The sequence below is a fragment of the Urocitellus parryii genome, chromosome 2 (genome assembly GCF_045843805.1).
Source record: "Urocitellus parryii isolate mUroPar1 chromosome 2, mUroPar1.hap1, whole genome shotgun sequence".
NCBI classification, from domain to species: domain Eukaryota; kingdom Metazoa; phylum Chordata; class Mammalia; order Rodentia; family Sciuridae; genus Urocitellus; species Urocitellus parryii.
In genome coordinates, this window is record NC_135532.1 from 219,272,346 (window position 1) to 219,296,994 (window position 24,649).

At 40.5% G+C, this 24,649-nt stretch overlaps 1 protein-coding gene across 2 annotated transcripts; it reads right to left on the bottom strand.

The window, feature by feature from the left end:
* Positions 1 to 10,233: 10,233 nt before the first annotated feature.
* On the bottom strand, positions 10,234 to 24,639 carry Pigp (phosphatidylinositol glycan anchor biosynthesis class P). Of its 2 annotated transcripts, XM_077795415.1 has the most exons (6): positions 24,424 to 24,541; positions 24,007 to 24,110; positions 21,061 to 21,133; positions 18,822 to 18,940; positions 11,650 to 11,786; positions 10,234 to 10,254 (listed from the first exon to the last, which is right to left on the bottom strand). In XM_077795415.1, exons 2-6 carry the CDS (start codon positions 24,086 to 24,088, stop codon positions 10,249 to 10,251), a joined length of 417 nt encoding a protein of 138 aa, XP_077651541.1. In that variant the 5' UTR covers positions 24,089 to 24,110; positions 24,424 to 24,541; the 3' UTR covers positions 10,234 to 10,248. The 2 variants fall into 2 exon arrangements, with proteins under 2 accessions (XP_077651541.1, XP_077651542.1); XM_077795416.1 differs by lacking the exons at positions 10,234 to 10,254; positions 11,650 to 11,786 and adding an exon at positions 17,232 to 17,503 and having other exon boundaries at positions 24,449 to 24,639.
* Positions 24,640 to 24,649: the final 10 nt, after the last annotated feature.

Genomic DNA, 24,649 nt, shown 5'->3' on the forward strand with positions numbered 1-24,649 from the left:
GCTGAGGATCGAACCCCGGCCGCACGCATGCCAGGCGAGCGCGCTACCACTTGAGCCACATCCCCAGCCCAAAAAATACATTTCTTATCAACACAACAGATACGGACAAACAAGCAAATCATAAGTGCTTTTTACATTTTCATATAACACACCTTCCACAACACCAGCTGCTTCCCTTACTCTTCTCCTCAAAGGTAACCACTATTCTAAATTCTTTATTTTTTATATTGTTCAGATTTTATTGACGGCATTGTTGATTTACGTGTAGTATAGTTTTCTGATTTAGACCATTTCAAAGCAACTATATATTCTAACTTGCAATCCTATAAATTAGTTTGCCCAATTTTGATTTCATATAAATGGTATCAATCATGTAGCATGTATTCAATTTTGCCTGTTTTTTTCACTTGACACTGTACATAAGAGTCACCCATTGTTCTGTGGCATTCTGTTGTAGGAATATATCACTATTTATTTATCCATTCTATTGTTAACGTACATTTGGATTGCTTCCAGCCTTTTGGCTATTAAGAATAATAACGCAATGAACATTTTTATGTCTTTTGTGCACATTTCTGCTGAGTATATCTAGGAGTGTTCCTGGGTCACAGGGTATGTGTATGGTTAGTTTTAGTATAAATCATTTTATTTTGCTAAAATCTCAAAAGCCTCTTGAAGTGGTTTCAGTGTAAACATGCCTAAATGCAGAATTTCCCCCAATATAAACACACATCCATTCCCCTTCAGAGCTGACTTGAGCAAACACTGTTCTAGGCAGCACAATGGAAGATCAGTCATGGAGCTGCCGAGCCACACCCCACGGAGGTCCTCCAGGGAAGGCATCACCACTGACCGGCTCAGCCCTGGAGAAATGTGCCCCGTAGGGGTTTCCTGGCATCCCCACAGCCCCCCTGGGTGGAATCTGAATGAACATAGCTTTGGCTCAAAGAAAACATTGTTTCTCCAATTTCCCCTTAAAGTCTGGAATCAGTTTACTTTTCATAAATAATAAAAATAATAATAATAGCAGCTCTCCTTTGTCCTTAGTCCATCCCTGACATCCAAATCCACACCAGGGGACTGTGGTTCTGCCCCACCTCTGCCAGTAAGGTGTTTTCAAGACATTGAGCATTTGGCAGGTTTGCTTCCAAGTAACCAAACTTCCTATGGGACTTCCATGTGAATTTTGCTTCTTGGTCTCGGGACTGTTTTTGGAGACTTTCTATGAAAACAAGGGTCCCTTTGGTTTGCTGCCTACCCATGGAAGTCGAGGATCCTGAGACCTCAAGAGCTTTTCCCCGCTCCCGGACCAGGCTGGAGGAGAACCAGGCTGGAGGGGGGCTGTATTTGTGCCTTCAGCTTCTTTTTGTTCTGATTCCTTCTGTAGTTTCTCCGTATTTTCCAAATCTGGGACACTTGTTAGCATGCAGAAGCAGCAGCCTCTTGAACAGTACCCACGGTGTCTCTGAATTACATGATAAGCAAATGACACCTTTTGCATCTTTTCTGCCACAGTCTGGTGCTCCAACCAGAGCAGCAGCAATCCCAGCTTTTAGCATTCGGAAGACTTACTGGATCCTCCTTACTGACCATTTTGGTTGGCTTTAAGAATTGCCACAACTTCTGACATTCTTATTTGCTATTAGTAGAGAAGAAATTATATTTGCCAAGCTCAGATGGGCTTCTCGAATTTGGTCATACTTTTCATGCTTTGATAAACTATGGACATGTCCCAAAATGTGATTTGTGAAAAAACTTGTTACAGCATTTGTCAAATGGCAAATATTCAATGGAAAGAGAGAGAGAACAACTAATCACCAACGGGCTTGGGTTTAAAGGGGAAAGAGATTATTTTGGGTCCTATGTTTTGGGGATACCATTTAAAAACTGTCATGTAAGATGTAATACAATGAATACAAATTCCCTTGGCATAACTAGGCAACACCAGCTGGGAGAGCTTTATCAAGAGGTCCTCCAGGCCAACCAGTTCTTCTCAGTTTTTAGGGTTAGTTTTGCAGATGTTCAGGACGGTCTAAACATGGGTGATTTAGCTTTCTATTGTTGTCGTTTCTGTTTTTACCCATTCATTAATTCATTTTTTAGAGCCACTGTACTGAGATGGAATTCATATACTCCCTGATTTACCATATAAATTGTACAATTTACTGTTCTCTAGGATTTTCACAGTCGTGTATAAAACCATCCCCACATCAGCTGTAGAACATTCCATCATGTCCAAAAAGAACTCCCTTATCATCTAGTCATCAGCCCTCCTATGTCCCTACCCCAGTCCTCAAAGAGCCAGGAATCTACTTTTTAAAATTTTTCTTTTCTTTTGACCTCAGGGACCCTCTACCACCAAGCTACATCCCCAGTCTTTCTATTATTTATTTATTTGTTTATTTATTTATTATTATATTTTTTGGTACTGGGGATTCAATCCTGGGGCACTTAACTACTGAGCCACATCCCCAGCCCTTTTTTTATATTTTACTTAGAGACAGGCTCTTACTGAATTGCTTAGGGCTTTGCTAAGCGGCTGAGGCTGGCTTTGAACTTGTGATCCTCCTGCCTCAGCCTCCCAAGCTGCTGGGATTACAGGCGAGCGTCACTGTGCTCAGCTTTATTATTTATTTTAACACAGAGTTCTGCTAAATTGCCAAAGCTGGTCTTGAACTTGCAAGAGTCTAGAGTAGCTGGAATTACAGGCAGGTACCATCTGTATGTGTGCCAGGCACGAATGTGCGTTTGGGCTTTGTAAATATCCTCATTCTTGACTTTCATGTGAATGGAATCATATACTTTACAGCCTTTTGTCACTGGTTCTTTCATAAGCATGATGTTTTGAAGGTTCACACAACTTGAAGCATTTATCAGTACACTGTTCCTGTATCTGGCTGAATAATATGCATTGCAGGAATATGCCACATGTTGTTATTCATTTTTCCACTCTTTTTTTTTTTTTTTTTTTTTTTTTTTTTTTTTGGTGCTGGGGATTGAACCCAGGGCCTTGCACATGCAAGGCAAGCTCTCTACCAACTGAGCTATATCCTCAGCCCAGATTTGTCCACTCAGCCTTGGGTTGTTGGATAGCTTCTTGAATTTTATTCTGATTTGCAATGCTGTTATTCATAAGCAGGAGCTTGTCCTTGCAAACAGTGGCTGATGTTTAACAAAAGTATTCTCGAGGGACCTGTGAGTGTATGTTTACTTCTTCATTTGCCTTCTGCCAAAGAAAAGCATTCTGGCCTAAATACTGGATTTTCTATGTGTGTTCCTCTTCTAATTCTTGAATCCTGCATAAGAGCAAATGCCTCCAGGGCCGGCCCTTGTTTAAATGAAATGCTGAAACCATTTCCCTCCCTCCTTCTTCCCACTCTTCAAGCAGCTTTTTTTTTTTTTTTTAAGAAAATTGACCTTGAAAATGACACGATTATTTTTCTGCACACAAAAGAAGGCCACAAAGCTCATCCCATCCTGACAGTTTCTCTGCTGTCAGTTATTTCAGTTACCAAAATACTGTCGGTATAATCTGACCTCCACCTAGCTCATCACCTCATCAGCCACCATTGTCACCTCAGCCATCTCAGCAGTCTTTTCCGTCTTTGTCTTATGCAGTCAACAAAACATTCAAAACGTGACCGGGAGACAGCATTAAATACATCTTCCCTCCTGTAAGTTGATTTTCTCAGGTATTTTGTCACAGTGGCAAAAGCTGTCTAACACAGTTCCTGTAATCAAATACTTGAGAAAATCAACTTATTAGGAGGAAAAGTTTATTTCAGCTCATCATTTCAGAGGGTTTGGTCCATGCTCTCTTGACCCCATTTCCTTTAGACCTATGGCAAGGCAGGACATCGTGATGGAGAGTAAGTGCTGAAACAAGCTACTACCTCACGGCAACTGGGACACAGAGAGGGGTACAGGAGGAGCTAGGTTTCCAGTGTCCCTTTCAAGGGCACACCCACAGCCACCTAACTTCCTTCCACTATGTCCCACCCCCTAAAACTTCCACCATCTCCCAATAGCTCCAAAGGTTGGAGATAATACACTGATCCTTGGGAGATAATTATCTAAAACACAGCAGGTATAGTAAAAGTAACATATAAAAAATTTTCCAAATAGCTTCTAAATGGTCAAGACCCCAGGGACTGGGACCGTGCCTTTTCTTTATTATCCCCTGACCTAGTTGTTATTTGGTGTACCATCTCTTCAAAATTCAAGTCCAAATAAAAGAAAACATTGTTTCTTATTAGTCAAAGAAGTACCATGATTTATGTAGATTGGCAGTGACATCCAACCTCATAATAGGTTTTTTTTATTCTGGCAACTTCTCCAGAAAAGAAAGAGATTCACCTGTAATTTTGGCATCAGCCTGTGAAGAATTCTTATTAATGCTTTCATTTGTCCTGCTGCAGAACTTTTTTAGAGCATATACCCAATAGTTCTCTCTTCTCTGGAGATCATCACTCAGTTCACAAGCAAAGCCATTCTGGTCACTGACTGAGCCTATAACTGAAGCACTGAGGAGCTGGGGATGGAGAGAATTTGGCCTTAGGGAGTGGAGTAACTGGTCTGCAGAGATGAAATGAAACAGATGTGGTCAGAGGAGGAAAGATAAGCAGACAGGAGTTCTGTTAGTTCATTCCTGGTTCCTTTGAATTTCTGATGCCCAGCAGCCTCCTTGCTCTGGGTGGCATGAGAGATTGTTGTGTCTTTTTCTTTTTTCTTTCCTTCTTTCTTCTTCTTCTTCTTTTTTTTTTCCTTAATTACTAATGAGCAACATGCCCAGCCCTTTTTTTTATTTTTAATTTTGAGAGAGTCTTGCTAAGTTGCTGAGAGTCTTGCTAAGTTGCTGAGGCTAGCCTTGAACATGTGATCCTCCTGCCTCAGCCTCCCCAGTCACTGTAACAACATTTCCTCTTCCTCATTCCTGAGTGTGACTTATTGGTTGATCCTTTTGGGCCGCCTTGTAGCACTCAAGATGGCAGGGGCATCAAGGTGGGGTGATCTCATTCAAAAGCTGGGGTGCCTGAGGAGAAAATGACTCACAGAGCCAATTAAGACCCTGAGCTGAGGCAAGACTCACTTTCTACTTGACACATTACAGAGGCAGCATTGGTGGTGAGCCACAGAGCTGTGAGCGCAGTCCAGGTGCAGCCTGTGTCGGGCCTGAGGACTTCAGGTTTCAGAGAGCAGAAAGTACATCTTGAGAGGTGGCATGTGTGAAGAAACCTGATTTCTGTCTCCTGGGCTGTCAGAAAAAGCAGCTCCTATAAGTTGGCTACTTAAATAAGTCTTAAGCAAATTCCTAAGTAATCACAGGCTGTCATCTACCCATGGTCTGTCATTTCTCTGCACTTATTTCATTATTCTGAAAATGATGTGGAAGACTCACTATCACTTTCTTGAATAATTGAAGCATGACAAGCATAAAACGCATATTAAAATAAATAAGTAGGTTATCAGCACTCTATGTTGACAAGCGAACGGTTAGTTTGCTGATAGGAATGTAAAACTGAGGTTACAATCTCAGCAAGAGCTTTTATGAAATTTATATTCTTTTAAAAATATTTCTAGTTGTAGATGGACACAATACCTTTATTTTGTTTATTCAGTTTTTAAAAAAATGTGGTGCTGGGGATTGAACCCAGTGTCTCACACATGCTAGGCAAACGCTCTACCACTGAGCCACAACTCCAGCCCGAATTTTATCTCTTTATGTCTCTAAGAATATCTTTCTTCAGAATATCATCAGAAATAAAGACAGAGACTTTTATTATGAGAATATTTTTTCATTATGACATTTGTAAAAATGAAAATTTAAACTCATCCTTGAAGTCTAATAAGAAGGACTTTGTGAAATAAATTATAGCACATCCATAGGAAGCAATATTATACCCTTATTAAGTATATAATGGCACAATATAATGTCTAAAAAATGAAGCACACTTAATTGTATTTACAGTATGATAACATTACTTGTTAACTACTTACACACAAATAAACACACAAACTTAGAAGGTTTTATATGAGACTTTTAAGAGCAATTGTCTTTGGGTGATGGCTTAGGGGTGATATTAGGCTTTTTTTTTGTTGTTTATTCTCTGTGGTTTTAAAATGATCTACAATAATTTTTTTTTTACTTAAAATAAATGAATCTTATAAATGAACAATGAAAGTATCTTAAAAATCAGTCATCAGTTACTATTCCATATTCATTTTTATGTAGATTTAAAATTCTCTCATCATGTAATAAACTTTGCCAATATCTGGCCAACTTTTTTTAAATTAATTAATTAATTTATTTATTTTTTATTGTTGGTAGTTCAAAACATTACATCTATTTTGATATATTTAACAGTTTGATTCAAAAGGGTTATGAACTCCCATTTTTACCCCGTATACAGATTGCTGAATCACATCAGTTTCTGGCCAACTTTTAATCAAGAACATTTCTGGTGTAGTCTATTGCCCACAGTGTGTGTGGTTGATGGATTTCGTCCGTGCCTTTCAATCACATAAGCTATTTGACTCATGACATTGTCACGATTAACCCAACACGAAAATTCTGATTTAGTTGTTGAAGTGATGACCACTAATCCTGTCGGTGACAAGAAAGTCCTGATAAGGACAGACTGAGGGGGTGAAAAGGAGGGCAAGTTTGGGGATTTAACTTCCCTGAAACCCTTTTCTTTGAAGGGTTGGACATTGGATCCGATATTGTTTACTTCAGATATTTGCACAAATCATTCCACGGGCCTCTTTGGGAGGGAAGGGGTTAAATCTAGAAGCAGTGCTTGATTTAGGATTTGTTTTGGAACCATTTATCTGTTGGACTGCTGACAACAATCAACATTTTCTAAATACCTGAAGGAATGAAAGTAGATTGTTATCCAGCAAGAAAGTGGCGGAGGCAACTTGGTATCTCTCTATGTTCATTTAGATGACTGTTTGAGTAAGAAAACCAAAACGCCAAAACTAAAAAAAAAAAAAAAAAAAAAAAAAAAAAAAATAACAACAGATAAAAGTTACTTATAAATTTGTCATGCATCCATCCTTGGTGTGTGGTCCTGTCCAGTGTCCAAGGTGGCCTATGGAAGACCTTTATTTTGTAAAAGAAAGTTCAAAAAGGCAAAGATATCATTGACTTAGACCAAACATTCACTAACTTCTGCAAATGGATTGTCAATAGGCATTGGCATATTTTCCTTATTTTGGCCAGGAGAAGGGGTAGAGTTATTCTCAAGGTTAAGTAAAGGTCATCTCTCTCTGCCATACTGCCAGAGACGAATGGCCCAAGCTGTCTGTTCACTGGGTCAACTTGGGTACTCTCCCATAATTGTACTGGATAGGTAGTCAAGTGAAATGCCAGATTCATCACTGATAGAATCGCTGTCCTGGGTGACAATCCCTTAATTTGTGTGCCTTCATGGACAATGGCCATCATTTCTAATTACCTTTTTGTCCTGTAGCGGTTCATCTATCTTTTAAACACTTCAAATTTAATCTTCATGTTAGATGAAGAGGGAAAATTTGCTGTGAAATCACGATCAGACTAGTTTCATAAACTTGAGTAATTTTAGGGAAAAAAAGCTTAAAGGACTCATCAAAATTTGAAAGTCAAAGGCAAATACTGATGGCTTTCTAGTCATTTATTATTATGACAGGATTTCCAGGTGGATAATTCTAAATATTTAGGTCCTTAAACCATTTGTTTCCTAAAAATGTGAAAAACAGTTTACACCTCTTTTATGGCACCTTTGAAACAATTTAACCATAACACTTCTGATGATTCCAAATAGAACCTCTGATTTTTCCCCCTCTTTATATATAAACAACCATAGGCACTGGGGACCCAAGATCAATCAGACATGTCTCTGTGAAGGCAAATAAAATAGCCAAGGATGCTTTGGAGCTGTGTGTGCAGAGCACTCTGAGTGCTGAGTCCTTCTGGGGTGCTGGGGAGCAGGAAAAGTACAGGGATCAGCAATGATAACTGTGGGTCAGGCTCTGGAAATCCTCGAGGTTTCTCCCACCAGAACCTGAGTCAACCCTTGGGATAATTGAGAGAGGTAACTTCCTCCACCTAATGGATGAGAAGACAGAGGTTTAGGGGTGAACTGTCTTCCAAGTCCTCACCTGCCAAGGAGGAGGTGAAGCAGGAACTTGAGAAATGATGTCCAGATCTGCTCTGATCCAAAGCTCAGCATCTTGACCATGCATGCTGTTTCCTACATAGAGGGGCAAAGTTGGAAAGGGCCCTGTGGGGAGTTAGTCCAGCCAAGCAGGGGTGACAGAGAAGCATGGGGTGGGGAACAGGCAGAGAGAGGAAAGACACTTCCTACCTACGAGGCCACACAGAAGTCCCAGACACTGGCTGACTGTGCCTGAAAACCATGCACTGCAAGATTGAGAGGGATTTTTCTTCTCTCCCTGTGGAAGGGACTGTTCTGAAAGCCCATCTACTTGCTCGCCTGTCCTGGTAGCTCAGTGGCACGTTTGGAAGGTTGACTTAGTGGGTATGCCACTGTTTCATTCCGTGTCCCCTCTGACTAAACAGGCCTGTGGTTTCTCTTCTCTTGGGTTCTTCCTTAAAGTTATCTCGAAGAGAAGTGGAAGAACAGTTCAGGCATCAAACCTCAGAGATAAGGCAGCCAAACAATGTCAAGACCGCTGTCCGTCCATCTGTTGTCCCACCTTTTTGAGCCAGGGCCCAGCAGCCCAGTGCTTTGGGGGGAAGACAGCTACCTGCTCTTTACTTCCCTCTCCACTTGGACTACTTGTTCCTCCCACGGTATGTCTCGAGAGCTCTCCTGTGTACTGATATTGAGCCAGGCTTGGGGATAAGGACAGGACAGACAGGGTCCCTGGCCTGGTGCAGCTTTTTGCACAAATGGGTCCATGTGAAATGACACTTGTGAGAGTCTCCACAGAGAGAGAAGGAGCTGCCTGTGAGACAGGGATTGGACTCACTCTGGAGAAACAGGAAAAGCTATTCTGAGGGAATTGAGGTCTGCAGGGAGGGCGAAGAGGTGGGAGAGGAGGAAGGCAGAAGCAAGATCCTAATTCCTAAATGTTTCAATTACACGGAAGAGGTAATTATGTTAAGAATTATGTTAAGGCACGGTGGTGCACACCTGTAATCCCAGCCAGTTTGGGAGGCTGAGACAGGAGGGTCACTGAGCCCAAAGCCAGCCTCAGCAAAGGTGAGGTGCTAAGCAACTCAGTGAGACTCTGTCTCTAAAAACTAAAATTAAAAATAGGGCTGGGATAAGGCTGAGTGGTTGAGTGCCCCTGGGTTCAATCCCCAGTAACTCCCCCACCCCCCGAAAAAAATATGTTAAGAATCTCGTCAGAAGGAAATTAGCCTGGTTTACCCAGGTGGGCCCTAAATCCAACAAGAAGTGTCCTCACAGGAGAGAGGCCCAGGGAAATTCGATATGCTCTGAGAAGAAGACCACACTGGGGTGAAGAGTGCAGCAGCCAGAAAGAAGTTGGGTAAGGCCAGGGTTCTCCCCTGAGTCGCTGGAGGGCACTCAGCCCTGCTCACACCTTGATGTCCCTGAAGCTTCTCAGACTTCTGACTTTCAGAACTGCAAGAGAATGCATTGCTGCTGTTGTAAGCCACTCAGCTCGAGGCAATTCGTGAGGGCGGCCCGGGCATTGATACAATGGTGGGCAAGAATTGATGGAGATGAAGCATGGGGTCCAGGGCAGTGGCAGGAGGAAAAGCCGGGGACACAGCAATGATAGCCATTACTTAAGGGCCAGCTGTGGGCCAGCACGGTATTAACCCTCTTATTTATTTCATGTTTCTTAGTAGCCGGTACCTAAGTGTTGTTTTACAGATGAAGAAACTGAAGCTCAGAAAGGCAGAGTACCCTACCAAAGGTCACACAGTGGATGGAGCTGGAATTCAAACTTAGAACGGATGGATGCCAAAACCAAAGTCTTTACTTTGCTCCTTGGAGGTTGGCCATTTCTACGCATATTTATTCACTACTTGAATAAATATGTTGAACCTTATTAGTATTCAAATTTACAAATTAAAATTACATACCATTCCTTTACTTATTTTATTAGCAAAAGTGGGATGGGCAGTAATAACTGAGCCACTTCACAGTATTTTGCTCAGTTTTTGCCGCTAAAGATTCACCAAAGATGAAATATGGGTGTCTAGGGGCTGGGGATGTGGCTCAAGCGGTAGCACCCTTGCCTGGCATGCACGGTTGCTGGGTTTGATCTTCAGCACTACATAAAAATAAAATAAAGATGTCGTGTCCACCAAAAACTAAAAAATAAATAATAAAAAATTCTCTCTTAAAAAAAAAGAAATATGGGTGACTTTCCTTCCCACTGTGAAGTTTTTCTTTGTGGGGGCGAGGAGTGGCAGTGTGTGTGTATGTCTGGGGAGAGGTGGGCTGGAGGGGCCAGTGAATAGCTTTTGTGCAGAGAAAGAGACTCTATAGCCCAGAGATATCTCTACCTAGGCTTTTGGATTTGGAGACCCACTATCTCTCAACATGTGGTCCATGTCCTACCCCATCTGTCTCTGGGGATGCTGTTGAAAATGCAGGTTGCGGGGCCTTCCAGACTTACTAGACTTGGGAACCTGCATTTGCACAGCTTTGGGTGGTTCCTGGCCACTTCAAAGTGGAGAATAGACATGTGGGCTCCCTCCTGGCAATTAGCAATCTTTGTGCCTCATGAAGGGGCCTGTCTAGTTAGCTTTGGATTTGGCTCTGAGAGGATACCCCCAAATAACAATAGCTGAACCAAGATAGAAGCAAATTTCTCTCATGTCCAAGTCCAGGGATAGCTTGTCATCATGGTATGATGACAGGATTCAAGATCTCTCTTTTTGCTCTGCTACTGCATGGCTTCTTTCCTTAGGACACTCCATAGTCCAAGAGGCTGCCTGCAATTTGCCATTAAACCCACATGCCAGGCAGTAGGAATGAGGATATGAAAAGGGTGTGTTCTCTGCACACTTTTCCCCCTTCCCTCTTTGCATGTCCAAAAGAAACTGAGGTCTCCTCACTGTCCTGCTGCAAGGGACAGGGTTCTCTAGTCTGGGCTCCTACATGCCTGTCTACTTTGATTGAAAGAGCATAAACAACCCAAAGGAGGGCGAGGAAGCCCCACAATAACATGATTCTGGAATCCTTGTAAACAATGGACAGTGGGGAATCAAAGTGTATTTAGTTAGGTTTGGAAAAATGGAACACTGTGACATTTCATATACTTTGAATCTGAGAACCAAGGCAGCCCTGGTATGAGGGTCACTCCCAATGTTGGTGAGGTACAGGGAGGGTGTAGAGAGGAAGCCTTTGGGAGATCTGTCCAGTATCATATATTAAGTGTCTTAGAAATCTTCAAGCTTATTGATCCTGGGATAATCCTGACATAAGGAACCTAGCCTAAGGACCCCATTTCACAAACTCACCCACACAGATGTTTATTGTACTGTTTAATTGGGGCAAATGGAGACCAACCCCAGTGGCTGGTGTAGGGAGCCATTGCTTTTCTCCTCCTGTTTCTGTCTCTGTGACTGAACTACTTCTGCCTTCATAGAGATGCAGTGGGAAAGCCTCCTCTGCCATTTTCTTTCCCCCACTCTTTCCACCCTGGCAGGAGTGTGCTTACCCAGAGTGGCCCGGGCTGCGGGTGACTGCACAGGAGTGGTCTGCTCTCCACCTGATCTCCCAGGATCCTGAGCAAGCAGCTGAGTGGCCATGTCTCCAGGTCTACAGGCCCAGATCTCCTCACCTCAATCTCCAGGTCTAGATTTAGGGGAGAAGGCATAATTTTGGCTTCAGGTTTATGTAGTATTTGAAAATCTGGCTCCATTAGTACTGAGGTAGACAGACACTTACAACTTGACAGACACTTATGTCCTTGATTGAGCTTTCCCAAGGACATGCTGACTCGTGGTGATTTCACTGAGAACAGTCAAAGGAGGTTGCATCAGAAGATAAAGTGTCACATGGAGAGATGGGCCTCTTGGGACAGCCATATCAGCTGACACAGGCTGACAGAGAGGCCTATGATATGCTAGGGCCACATAAACAGACTTTAATAACACAAGCAGATCATTTGGTCAATGGTACACCTGAGTGACATCTGAGTCACCTTGACTTTGGCTGGCATCTTCCAGCATTGGACATATGGTTCCCCTGTGACTGTAATCTATACAAGCAAAGTTCAGGAATGCTAGGTTTGCAGAAATAGCCCAAGGCTGGTGTGGAACTATTGAACAATAACTTCTCATGTATCAAGTACATATAAAACTTGGTTTATAAATGTATTTGTTAAAGAACCATAATTTTATTCTTTATAAGGCCATCATTTCCAACTCCGAGACTCCTTTGTTAACAGAGGTTTCCATCGCATCTGCATCTCTGGCACTCTTGAGGCTCACTTGGTAACAAGGCATAGGGCAGAGGACACTTGGTCTTCAGTTATGAGTCTATACAGGCAATTGAGACATCCACTGTCCTTGTCTACGTGGCCCCATTCATCTTTAGTGGCTATCTCTAAGTGCTATTCTTTGAAAAGTTAACTGAAGTTGTAGGGTTATATGTTACCACCACCTGACTTAACCTATCCTGATTAAAGAAGGTGGGATAAGCAAATTTCCTCTTGCCTCCAAAGTAGGTGCTACAGTTAATCTGATTGAGTTAAACAGAGTGTCTGACAACTGATAACTGCTACAGACTGACCTTTGTCCTGGTGAGACAAATCAAGAAGAATCTCTTTCCTCTTCCTTTTTCCACCTTCCCTTACCCACATTCCATCCAGTCTGTACTAAGGTTACTGGCTGGGGGATCTATACCATACAATATGCTGGTTTCTGGGATAATTGCTATAGGTATTGATTTATCTAGATCTCCTAAGTTCTGTGGTTTTGGGGCTGTTAATATAACATTATTTATGTCCTACTGACTGAAAAAGTGGAACACCCAAAAAATTTAGGTTGGGTCAATTTGTTTAAAGAGTGATACCCACTCTAAGGATCCCTATACATGGCAGTTTCTTGAGGAAACACAGGCATCCAATTAAGACATTTTGGACCAAATAGAGCAGATCAAGAAACTATCGAGGGCAAGATTTTGGAGTTTAATTTTCTCGCTTTACATTTAGGTGATTTCATACAGAGACTTTAAATTCTTCCTAGGAGGAGTTTAATCACTGGAGGCGGTTATGTTAATATTTAGAACATTTCTGTACTACTGACATTTTCTGTTTAGACTATTGTTATTATTTAGGCTCATTGCAAAACAGTATCTTTCAAACTTCTCTCTTTAATTATGACATGCAGCATGGAAATACATTATGCATCCTGGCCCTACATCTGATGCATAATCTTTAGAAAATAAAAACAGCTGGGGTTCCCCTGAAGGTAAAGGCTGTGAAAGGCTGTGTGTAGGCAGTTCAATGGGAAAGCAACTGTAGGAAGGAAAAGTGAGGAGCAGAGGGAGAAAAACAGAGCAGAGACAGCCTATGGGATGAGCTCACCGATGCCATGGCAACCCCAGCTCAGGCTGAGAGATTTTAAGCAGCTCATGGAAAGGAGCTCAGAACAGTCTCCTTGGGAGATGACAGGGGGATGTGATTCCACAGATACCTGTCCCATGTCAGGCTCTAGGTGGTCCTATACAGTGTTAATCCCTCCCTTTCAGGGTAGACTAAAAGGGGGAACTGCATGGATCTGGTCAAAACATACACAAAATTGCTCAGGGCATCAGTAGCTGGAGGAGGAACCAGAAAGGGTCTGAAGTGTCCATGGGAGGTGTCAAATCAAATTATTTACACATACCAAGTGCAATGCAGTCTGACATATTCTACTTTAATTCTCTCATACATACACACACTTTGGTTCTCAAAGTCTAGGGTAGGAAGATCCTACCTCAGGGAGCCTACAAGATCAAAACCACTTACAAAATAATACTAAGATGTTGCTCGTTTTTTTTTTTTTTTCATTCTCATTCTCTCATGAGTATGCAGTGGAGTTTTTCCAGAAGCTTTGTAATGTGTGTAACAGATTTGAATGCAGAAGCAGATATGAGAGCCCAGGTGTCTTTCATTAAGGCAGACATTAAAGATTTGCAAAAAAATTCTACCCATCTTGCTAATTTTTTTTCATTTTGGAAACTACAGTTAATTTTCACAAAAAATATACTGATGTTAAATCTCATTGTCTTTCTGGATTCAGTTTATTACTACAATAATGATTTGGGTTAAATGTTTATGTAACAGAAATCATTTCATATGTGGAAAGATGATCAGCAACATTAATTTTATGACAAAACTATTATGTATAAAAAATTTCTATTTTAATTTCTAAATTAAAATTTCTAGACAGCCTGTGGGATGAGCTCATAACCAATACACAAAAAGCTCTTTGAGGCTCTTACTTTTCATGAGTAAAAAGAGGTCCTGATATTATTTTTTTAAAAAAATGGAGAATTGCTACACTAAACTGATCATAATCTTCTGAAGAAGTGTAGTCAAGTTTGGAAACCCTGGTATGGTATAACCCTTTAGAGCTATGAAGACCATGTGGTTGGGAAACAGAATAAAAAGTCAGTTTGAGGTTAAATTGCAGTGCAGTTTTAAAGTTCCATTCTGACCCATTTGAAAGCCCTCTTGGGCCTGTCATGGCCCCAGGGGAGGACAAGGAAAACTGTTCATAGGAAGGGAAGGGGACCAATCTAGTAGTGCTGGCTTTCTCTTCCAAAGTAGTCCACCAGTTCCCTGCTTGACCACAGGCTCAGTTCAGTCTAATCAGGCAAGGCACTTTTTATTGTTTGTTTTATTTATTTTTAGTTGTAGATGGACACAATACCTTTATTTTATTTATTATTTTTAGGTGATGCTGAGGATTGAACCCAGTGACTCACACATGCTAGGAAGTGCTACAACCACTTGACCTTGATAATTCTAATATATAGAATTATCTGGAAGACATTCAAAAAATTATCTCTGCTTGGGGTCCCACTCCAGACTAATAAATCAAAATTTATGGACATAGGCATTGTTTTCCCACCTTTTTATTGAGGTGTAACTTAAATCAAGAGCACAAAGATAAAACTTCATGATTTTCTAAAAATATATTATACCCCATAATCACGACCCAGATCAAGATGTAGGGCATTTGCAGCTCACAAAATGGACTCCTTATTGCCTTTTCCTAGTTAACCTTCCTCTAAAGGTAACCACTATTCTAATATTTATCACCAGATTAATTTTTCCTGATTTTAAACTTTACACCAGTGGAAGCACACACTGTATATTCTTTGTCTGACTTATGGCCCACCATTATGTCTGTGATGGTCATCCATGTCATCAGGTATAACAAAAATTAGTTCCTGCATGCATGGCTTTTAGCATTTCATGGTATATAAGCTCTACTTATGTACCTCTCTGTACTTGAGAGTTGGCTGGTTCTCTTAAAATGCTCTAGTGTGGTGACACTATCATCACAAAATACAGAGCTGGGAAAAAATGAAGGAACAGGAAACAGCAGATTCATATCATCCCCTGCATGCTTATTATGGTCACTGAAACAGAAGCCCTACTTCTATTAAAATTCCTCCTTCTCTCCCTTCTTTCCTTCAAAGAGAGAGTTAAATTTGCATATCTAAAATGTATGACTTCACTCTTGTATGTAGATACCCTAAAGAAAAAATGACCAGCCAGATAGAGATTTAGGGTATCAAAGTTTGAGGGTCTTGAGGGTTAAATAAATTTAGATTTGGACCCACTGGTTTTGAGTGTATTTTCTAACTTTTAAACACCTTCTGTTTCTTAATCTTATACAAGCTCATCCAAATATTAATAAGGTAGTGCCAAATAAATTTATTTACCAAATCCTCCAGCCCCTCAACTGCACTTCTCCAAATATTGACAATTCAGTAAAATGCATAACCATCTACCCAGTTCCCTAATCCACAAACACCTAGGAATGACCCTTGATCACAATTTCTCTCAGTCAGCCCTCACTACTCTGCACAATCAGATCTATATACTTAGTCTGCTGAATTCTGACGAAAGTTGCAAAGCTATCCCTGCCTCCCAACTTCACTACCACTCTTGTTGATGCAGCAATCGTTTTTTTTGCCAGGAATAATGCAACAGCATCCTAATGGTATCCTCGCTTCCCTATTCCTGCCCCATTCCCAGTTCCTCTCCAGAGTTATTCTCCATCCACCAGTGCAACTTTAAAAAAATATAAATTAGGCCTCGTCACTTCTTTTCTTAAAGACTCCTACAGCTTGGTACTGAAAGTGCCCCCAAACTCACCACACTTGACTTAAATCCAAGCTTCCTACACTGGCCAACAAAGCCCTTCACTATGTGGCCTGGTCTTACTAGGTGTACCTCAGACAACATCTCTCCTTGTCCAGTGTGCTCCAGGCCCAATGCTGGCCTTCTCTCTGTTCTTAGGACACACCAAGCTCCTTCCTGCATTATAGTCATTGCTACACCTGCTTCAAACTTAGTTCATACTGCCCTTCCAATCTTTTTATGCCTGGTTGCTTTTTTTGCTATTCAAATCTCAGCCCCAACTACTTTCCTCTGAAAAGCCCTCCTTAACAACCCAAACTAAAATAGTCATCCCTTTACTTTCCAGAACATTATACTACCTTTTCTCTGCACAGCACTCATCACAAATATTTTTCATATTTGCTTGGTCTGCTTCAACTTACCTTCAAAATATAAGTTCTTTATAAAAAAAATTCTAGTTGTAGTTGGACACAATACTTTTATTTTATTTATCTTTATGTGGTATTGAGGATCATACCCAGGGACTCGCACATGCTAGGCGAGCGCTCTACCGCTGAGCCACAACCCCAGCCCCCCAAATATAAGTTCTTTAAAAAATATAATTCTTTAAAATATAAGCTCTTTGAGAGAATCTTACCATTATTCTATCCCAAGTGTCCAGAAAAATACCTGACACAAACAAGCACTCAATACATATTTATGTTACAGACATGCATCTGATGGCACAAATTTTAAATGTACCCTTCACTCAAATCCAGGAGTTTGCATTCTGGGCCCCTCAGGACAAACAGGAGGAAAGACACAATTGACCTTTGCAAATTACAGCATCAATGCTTCTCTGAAGGATTATATCAACATGTTTTTTGTTTTTTGAAATCTGCTAAACGGTAGTGCAGTACTTTATTTATTCTATTAATAATAAATATTTGAAAACAATGTTAATTAAAATTTACTTAAGAGAAGAATAACTTTTATTTTTTTACATTTCAATATTGAGCAATAATAAGAAAAAATAAAAAATTATGGTCAAAATTATTCTGTCAAAAAACATGCTTGATATTAGCATCTTTACATGCAACTCAGTTTTTGTTGTAAAGTTCTTTGGTTGCAAGAAAGAACATTTGGTTTACTTCACTAATAGAAATATCTCTTAATGCTGGGATGGCCTCTGCTTGGTATTTCTTCTGCTGTTGATTTTTAGCATAGTTATCTAAAAGAAAAAAAAAAAGTTCTGTTTACTTAAGCAATTTCTCCTGTAGTTTTTGTGGCTGATGGAGACCCACCACAGTTCACCAGGTTGATGTTTAGAAAATGACAAATAACATGCTTAAAATAATGAAATAACTACTTAATTCTCTCTTTAAAAGAAGTGCCCCAGTAAAACAAAAATGTAATTAGCAAACTATTTTTCTCATTTCTAATTCAGAAAAAAATTAATATCTCATTCAACTGTACAATAATGATTAAAGTTCCATTTCACAATTCTGACAGGGACAGAATTATACCCAGGCCTTAAAGATGTAGTTAAATCAACACTGCAAAAATTCATTAAATTTTTTGGTATAAATATTCATAAAAAATTAACAATTTCCTCTCTTTGTACAAGTTTCCTATCTGCTATAATTCCAATCAAGAATGCAGGGAATATAGTAGGTTATCAGGAAAAAAAACTAAAAATAACATTAATTTTCAAGAGACATTGCATAGATTTGTGAATAAAGGTTTTACAATGTACAAAAAAAATCATACCAGGGAACTTAAAAAATACTTCCCAGAATCTAAGAAAGCTCACAAATCAGTATACCTACTTTTAGACTTGAAAGGAAAGAACCTGAAACAAAACAAAATAACCCCCCCGAGAACATATGGCTCTTCTATCCACTTGTTAGAAATGTGGTGGACACAACAATTTGAGGAGGATGCATACCCCAAATTCCCTTGTGAATAAGGTCTTATACCTACTTGCCATCCCTTGAGCAACAGTGACTATTTAGGATAAAAGAAGTTTCTCTCAGGTAAAGTTACTGAGGAACATACTTTATATACTTGTACACTGCACAGGAAAATATACCTGTTAGTTGGTGGTATAATTCATCAGAACTAATTTATCTATGACTATAACTAGTGCATATTCATCATAACTTAGTACCTCAATGTAAACATTTCCTTTTGTATTGCTTTGTACTTATTTCTCATAGATGATGATGATGATGATTACTATTATTTCTGGTACTGGGGATTGAACCCAGGAGCACTTAACTACTGAGCTACATCCCCAGCCCCTTTTTATAGAGACAGGATCTTGCTAAGTTGCTTAGGGCCTCACTAAATTGCTGAAGCTGGCTTTGATCCTCTTGCCTCAGCCTCCTGAGCTGCTGGGATTACAGGTGTGTACCACCACACTGGGCTCCTAGATTCTTTTTATTGATTTAATGTGTCTTGAAGCATATTCTTAATTGCTTTTCTGATTAAAATTCTAAAACCCCACTCCTCCATTCCCCTAGCACTTTTCTTTTATATATATTTACCTGTGATTGTATGAACGGAGTTGAGTGGAGAAGTACTCATCATGTTAATTCCAAATAAGAGTACATAACCAATTCCTATAGTAATAAGGAGGTATACAGGTAGTGCGACTGCCCAATATCTGTGGAAGAGAATATTAATGTATATGATAGATATCTTAAAAGTTATCATTCTCAAGAGTCATGACAAAACATACCAATTTTTATATTCAATTTTTAAAAATATTTTTTTACTTGTAGATGGTCACAATACCTTTATTTATTTATTTTTATATGGTGCCAGGTATCAAACCCAGTGCCTCACACATGCTAGGCAAGCCCTCTACCACTGAGCCACAACCCACCCCTACCCCCTTTTTTTTGGTGCTGGGGATTGAACCTAGGACACACCAGGCAGCACTCTGCTAACTGAGCTATATCCCCAGCCCTATATTTCATTTTAATTAAATATCATTTATAGTAATAAATGCACATGACAGTCAAATAACTCTATAAGGGTTATAATAGAAAGCTGCAGTCCCCTGTTCCATCCATCGTGACCCTGAAATCCCAATCCCCAAAAAGGACACCTTTTAACACCTGAGCTATTTCTTCTGGTACTTCTTCATTTCTACATAACATGTTCATATTAATTTCTTGATTTTTTTTCAGATATTTTCTCTAGACTTCCTAATTTGGAGATGAGGAACCTAACTCTTCCTATTCTCTTCTATACCTATGTCACAATTTCTGGTTATCAATAGTTATTAAGAACTATTGTGATTACATAAATAATGTTTGTAACCAAGAACCTTAGAATATCACTATCACATATTTCTTATGTATTATTATTTTTTAAATTAGTAATTACATCATTTTGAATGTATACTTGGTTTTCCATCTACCTGTCAATATTCCAGCCCCAAATTCTAATATGCCTTTAAATTTACCTCTCTACACAGGTAAGCACATTGCGTGTCCTATCTTGGCATATTTTACTGACGCATTATTGCTTTAATAATTTCCTTCATTTTTTTTCCTTTCTGGAACTTCTAGTGGTTAAATTTTTTGCCCTGAATATTTTCCATTTCTCTGACTTTTTGTTCTGCCTTCTAGAGATTAACTTTTATCTTCCAACCTTTTCAATTAAAAATTTAATTTTGGCTATCATAATTGCCAAGTATGATAACTTCTTAAACATTCCCTTTATAGAGTATACTGTTGATTTCATAATTGTAATCTTTTCTTATCTTTGAGGATTTTTTTAACTTAAAAGTTTTCTTCTGTATCCGGCATTACCTCAATTTCCCTTTTTTCTTTTGTTTTTGTACTCTGGTTAGAAGCTTTCTTTCAATATCTAATAACTTATACCAGTCCAAGTGCTAACAAACTAACTGAAGCACAGTGGGCAAGGATGGCCAACTAGTCAGCCTCCCTCTAAAAGACCTGGCTGCTTTACTGGAGTCCTCCAAATGGCAGAAATTACAGGTTTTTTTTCTTTCACACTGGTCAGCTTCCTGAGGAAGGTACCTCTTTCTTACTTTTTTCTAGAAGGAGAGGATGGTATAAGTCTGGGAGCCCCTGGCAGTTGCTAGGAGAGGGGGTGTGCCTTATCATTCAGCCATGCAGATGTTCAATTATTCTGGCTTGCAGTAGGTGCCTCATTTCCCACACTCAGATCTAAGGCCTCCCAGACTAGCAACTTTCAGCCTTTCCACAGGGTAAAATGATTTTCTACAAGGGAAGGTAGGGACAGTCTCCCAGTTTTGAAGACTAAACAAGGTAGGACTAAGGACAGAATGCTCTTTAAATATTTTTTTCTGTCCAAACCAGAATTACTATGTTAAAGAGGTACTTATACCTCCAATTTCTGAACCATTGTAGCATTCAAGGGCAAAAATGTTCTTGATGGCTTCCCTATTCTAGCCATATGAAAAAAATAAACTCCCCTATCTCAATTTATACAAAATTTTGTTGATACCTCTTATCTGTTATTCTTTCTTTCTATTGGTTTATACCTCTAAAATATGTTTTTTTCCCCCTAGGGTTCATGGTAGGAAGATTTTGAAAGTAAATGGGGATAAATGTGTGCTCACACTACCATCTTTAATTTAGAGTTTTATTAATCATAATCTTTAAAGTTTTATTTATATATGTCCATCTATGGATTTTTAAAAGAATAATGAAAGATCTGGATAGTTTAAGGAGTAACATAATCCTGTAAAACAGCATTAGTTTTACTCTTAACAAATATTAAACTTACTTTTGAGGCCAATAGGTTAAGCCTAAGGAGTTTAGCCAAGATTCAGGAATAAAAGCCCACATAAGATAAAGTACTGTAGAAGAAAATAAAAGAGAAAAAGTTAAGTAGGGCACATATTTAATCTAAAAAGTTTCAGGTACAAGAAAGCTCCTCTGAAGTACCCCTGATTCGTCAGAAATGATTCCCCCCTTGCTCCTCATTTATACCATTCTTATATTACTTATCATAAGTACCTTATTAGTAATTTTTTAAAATATGTTTTTTAGTTCTAGGTGGACACAATATCTTTATTTTTATATCATGCTGAAGATCAAACCTAGTGTCTTCTATGTGCAAGGCGAACACTCTACCACTGAGCCACAACCCCAGCTCTTTATTAGTAATTTTTTATTATCTTAACTCTCATAGTGTATTAAGTAATTCAGGGTATAAATCATGCCTTAGCAATTACTGTAGTTTTTACCATACCTAATTCTTTGCTTTATGTATACTAGATAGTCAGTACTTCATCTCCACAGGGTTGAGGTAATTATAGACATTTACTTATTGAAAGGGGTATTTATCTACTCTAGTTCTGATCTGCTATGTGTTAGGCTTCTGACTGGGTACAACTTCCTCTCCCTCAATCCCAAGTCTCTGCAGCACCCTTTATGTTCTTCTGTGTAATAGCAATAGCTCTGAGTGCTCACTGTGGAGTAGGCAAAATTCCATATGTATTATTTAATTTAATCCTCAAGACAACCCCAAAGTATGTGTGCGATTTCTACAGATGAGGAAACAGAATTTAGAAAGATTATATCATTTGTTTGAGGAAAGTTGCAGAGTCAAATTTCAAACTAACTTTATCAGTGATGATAGATTTTTTTTTTTTTTTGGACAAATATGTATTATAGAAGTCTCTATGTCAGGAGTGAGTTATAATGAACCATAAAGAGATGGTTTCTGCCCTCCCAGAGCTTAAAATCTTGTGAACAGGACAGTAAATTGATCTTTTCACTACACTGTGATGAATGCTAATGAATGAGTAATAAGAGATGACACAGGAGCATATTAGAAGGACCTCCTTTATCATCTTTCCCTTTGCTTTTCTTTTTCTTTTTGTAATACCATGACTTGAACACCAGGGGTGCCACCACTAAGCTACATTCCCTAGTCCATTTTTTTAAAAATAATTTTTTTAGTTGCAGATGGACACAATACCTTTATTTCATTTGCTTATTTTTATATGGTGCTGAGAATTGAACCCAGTGCCTCACATGTACCAGGTGAGTGCTATACCACTGAGCCACAACCAGAGTTCTCCTGTCCTATTTTAAATTTTGTGACAGGGTCTTGCTAAATGGATCAGGCTGGCCTAGATCTTGCAATCCTCCTGCCTCAGCCTCTGGAGTCTCTGGGATTACAGACATTCACACTGTACTTGGCTCCCCCTTGCTAAAATATTTCCTTATAGTACAAGTTATAATCTGGCATTGTATTATGTTTTACTTATTTACTTTGTCCGTCAGCTAGCTCCTTCCACTAGAAAGCCTGTAACAAGTAAGCACTCAATTTTTTAAAATTAATTTCTGGTTGTGGGCATCATGGAATTTAAGCCTTAAAGGCATTTCTTTTATTTATTTATATACTTTCTAATCCTTGAAATACATTTTTTTTTTTTTTGAACTCAGGGGCACTCAACCACTGAGCCACATCCCCACCCCTATTTTGTATTTTATTTAGAGACAGGGTCTCACTGAGTTGCTTAGTGCTTTGCTGTTTGCTGAGGCTTTGAACTTGCTATACTCATCTCAGCCTCCCAAGCCACTGGGATTACAGGTGTGAGCTACTGCGCTCAGCAATTCTTGAAATACTATTTGAATAGACATTTACAAAAAAGATACCAGGGCTAACATTTATTATATTCTTATTGTATCTTTGCATTATGTGCTTTACAGTTTATTACCCCAGTTAATACTCACAACAGTCATAAGAGGCAACAGAGTGAAATCTGTCAATATGTCTGGGTTCAAATTCTAGCTCTATCATCTCCTAGTGACCTTGGGCAAGTTACTTAAACCCCAGTATTCTCATTTTTAAAACAAGGACAACAATAACAGTACTACCCACAGGACTGTTTTATACATAACAAGCATTCAATAACCATCATTATCAATATCCTTTTACAGATAAGGAAACTGATCCCAGAGCAAACAGTAAACCTGTGGAGGAGTCAGAATTGAACTCAGTTATAACTTCTCCACAGACTCTATAGGCAACAGCTCTGACATTAGGTTATTTGTTTTCAATTTCCTGGTTTTCACCAAATTCCAGAAAGTTAGATTGGGGGTATTCATAATTGCCTCGTAATCCCCAAATCCTTCTGGGAAGAAAGTTGGGTCTTGTTGTGTGAACCTCGGTATGTTAGGACCTCAGTTTCCTTACCTATAAAATGGGACATAAGGGGATTAAGTGAGATTCAGGATGTTGTGGCCATTTCTTTCAATCTGACCTCTCTAGCCAAGTTCTCTTCCCTCCCCAGCTCCTGCAGGCAGCCCTGGAGCCATCCCCAACTCACTTCCAAACCCTCTCATGCCTTTATTCCAGGCCCATGCCACCATCTTCCTCTCCTCCTGTTTATTCTCAAATACAAGTGCCAGGGGGATGGTCCCTGGAGGAAGCCAACTCTGAATTCCCCTTGATTTCAATAGATCTGTTCTGCCACCCAAGGACCCACCACCATGGCGCTCACCAGGGGTTTACGGGTGCCCTCCTTAATGGCAGGGACCTGGTTTACTTCTGGCCACCTCGCAGAGCTGGCCTGCAGAGCACTGCGCAAGCCCGACTGCCTTCGGGTTTTCTTGGGCAGGGACGTAGCTTCTGTGTGCACACTCTAAGCAAGTGCACTATTTCCTGGTCCTTGGACACCAGAGAAAGCCCCTGGCCATCCTTCAGGAAAGTACTTACTGAAGCCAAACTGGGAGCTTAAGAAAAGAACAAAGCCATAAATCGCTCTTTCTGGCAATGGCGACGGTGAATTTTCCACCATTTTCCTTGAGGCTTTGGACAATCTGTGGAGAAGGAACACAGTCGTCAGTGGTCACGCCCCTCCAACGTGGGTCTGTCATCACCTCAGCGCTCCGCCAGGGCACGGCCGCAGCGGAGCCGACCCGCCGTCCCGCGCCCGGCCGTGGAAGCGCGCCCTCGCGGGCACGCGCGCCCCTGCAGCGGGGGCGGAGGCCTGGGAGCCCGGCCTCACTGCGGTCAGGGGCGCTCGAGGACGCCCCACCGCCCCGGGCCCTGACCCTTCCAGGGGGCTTAATTCAGTTCCTCTCCCGAGGACAGGCGGGGGAGGCCCTCGGCCCGGGGTCCCACTCCGCCCACCTGCCCCTCCCGACCACACGGCCACCTCAGCGCCCACTTCTCTGCGCAAGCGCCGACCGGGGAGCCGCAGTGGGGGGAGGAAAAGAGGAACTCGAGGGAAAGGCCGGGGGCGACGGCGCCCCCAGCCCAAGCGCAGGCGCACCGCGACCCTCGCGGGGAGGGAGCTAGCGAGCGTGGGGGCCGCCCGGCGGGCGGCCGCAGAAGGGTGGGCGGTGCAGCCAGACTG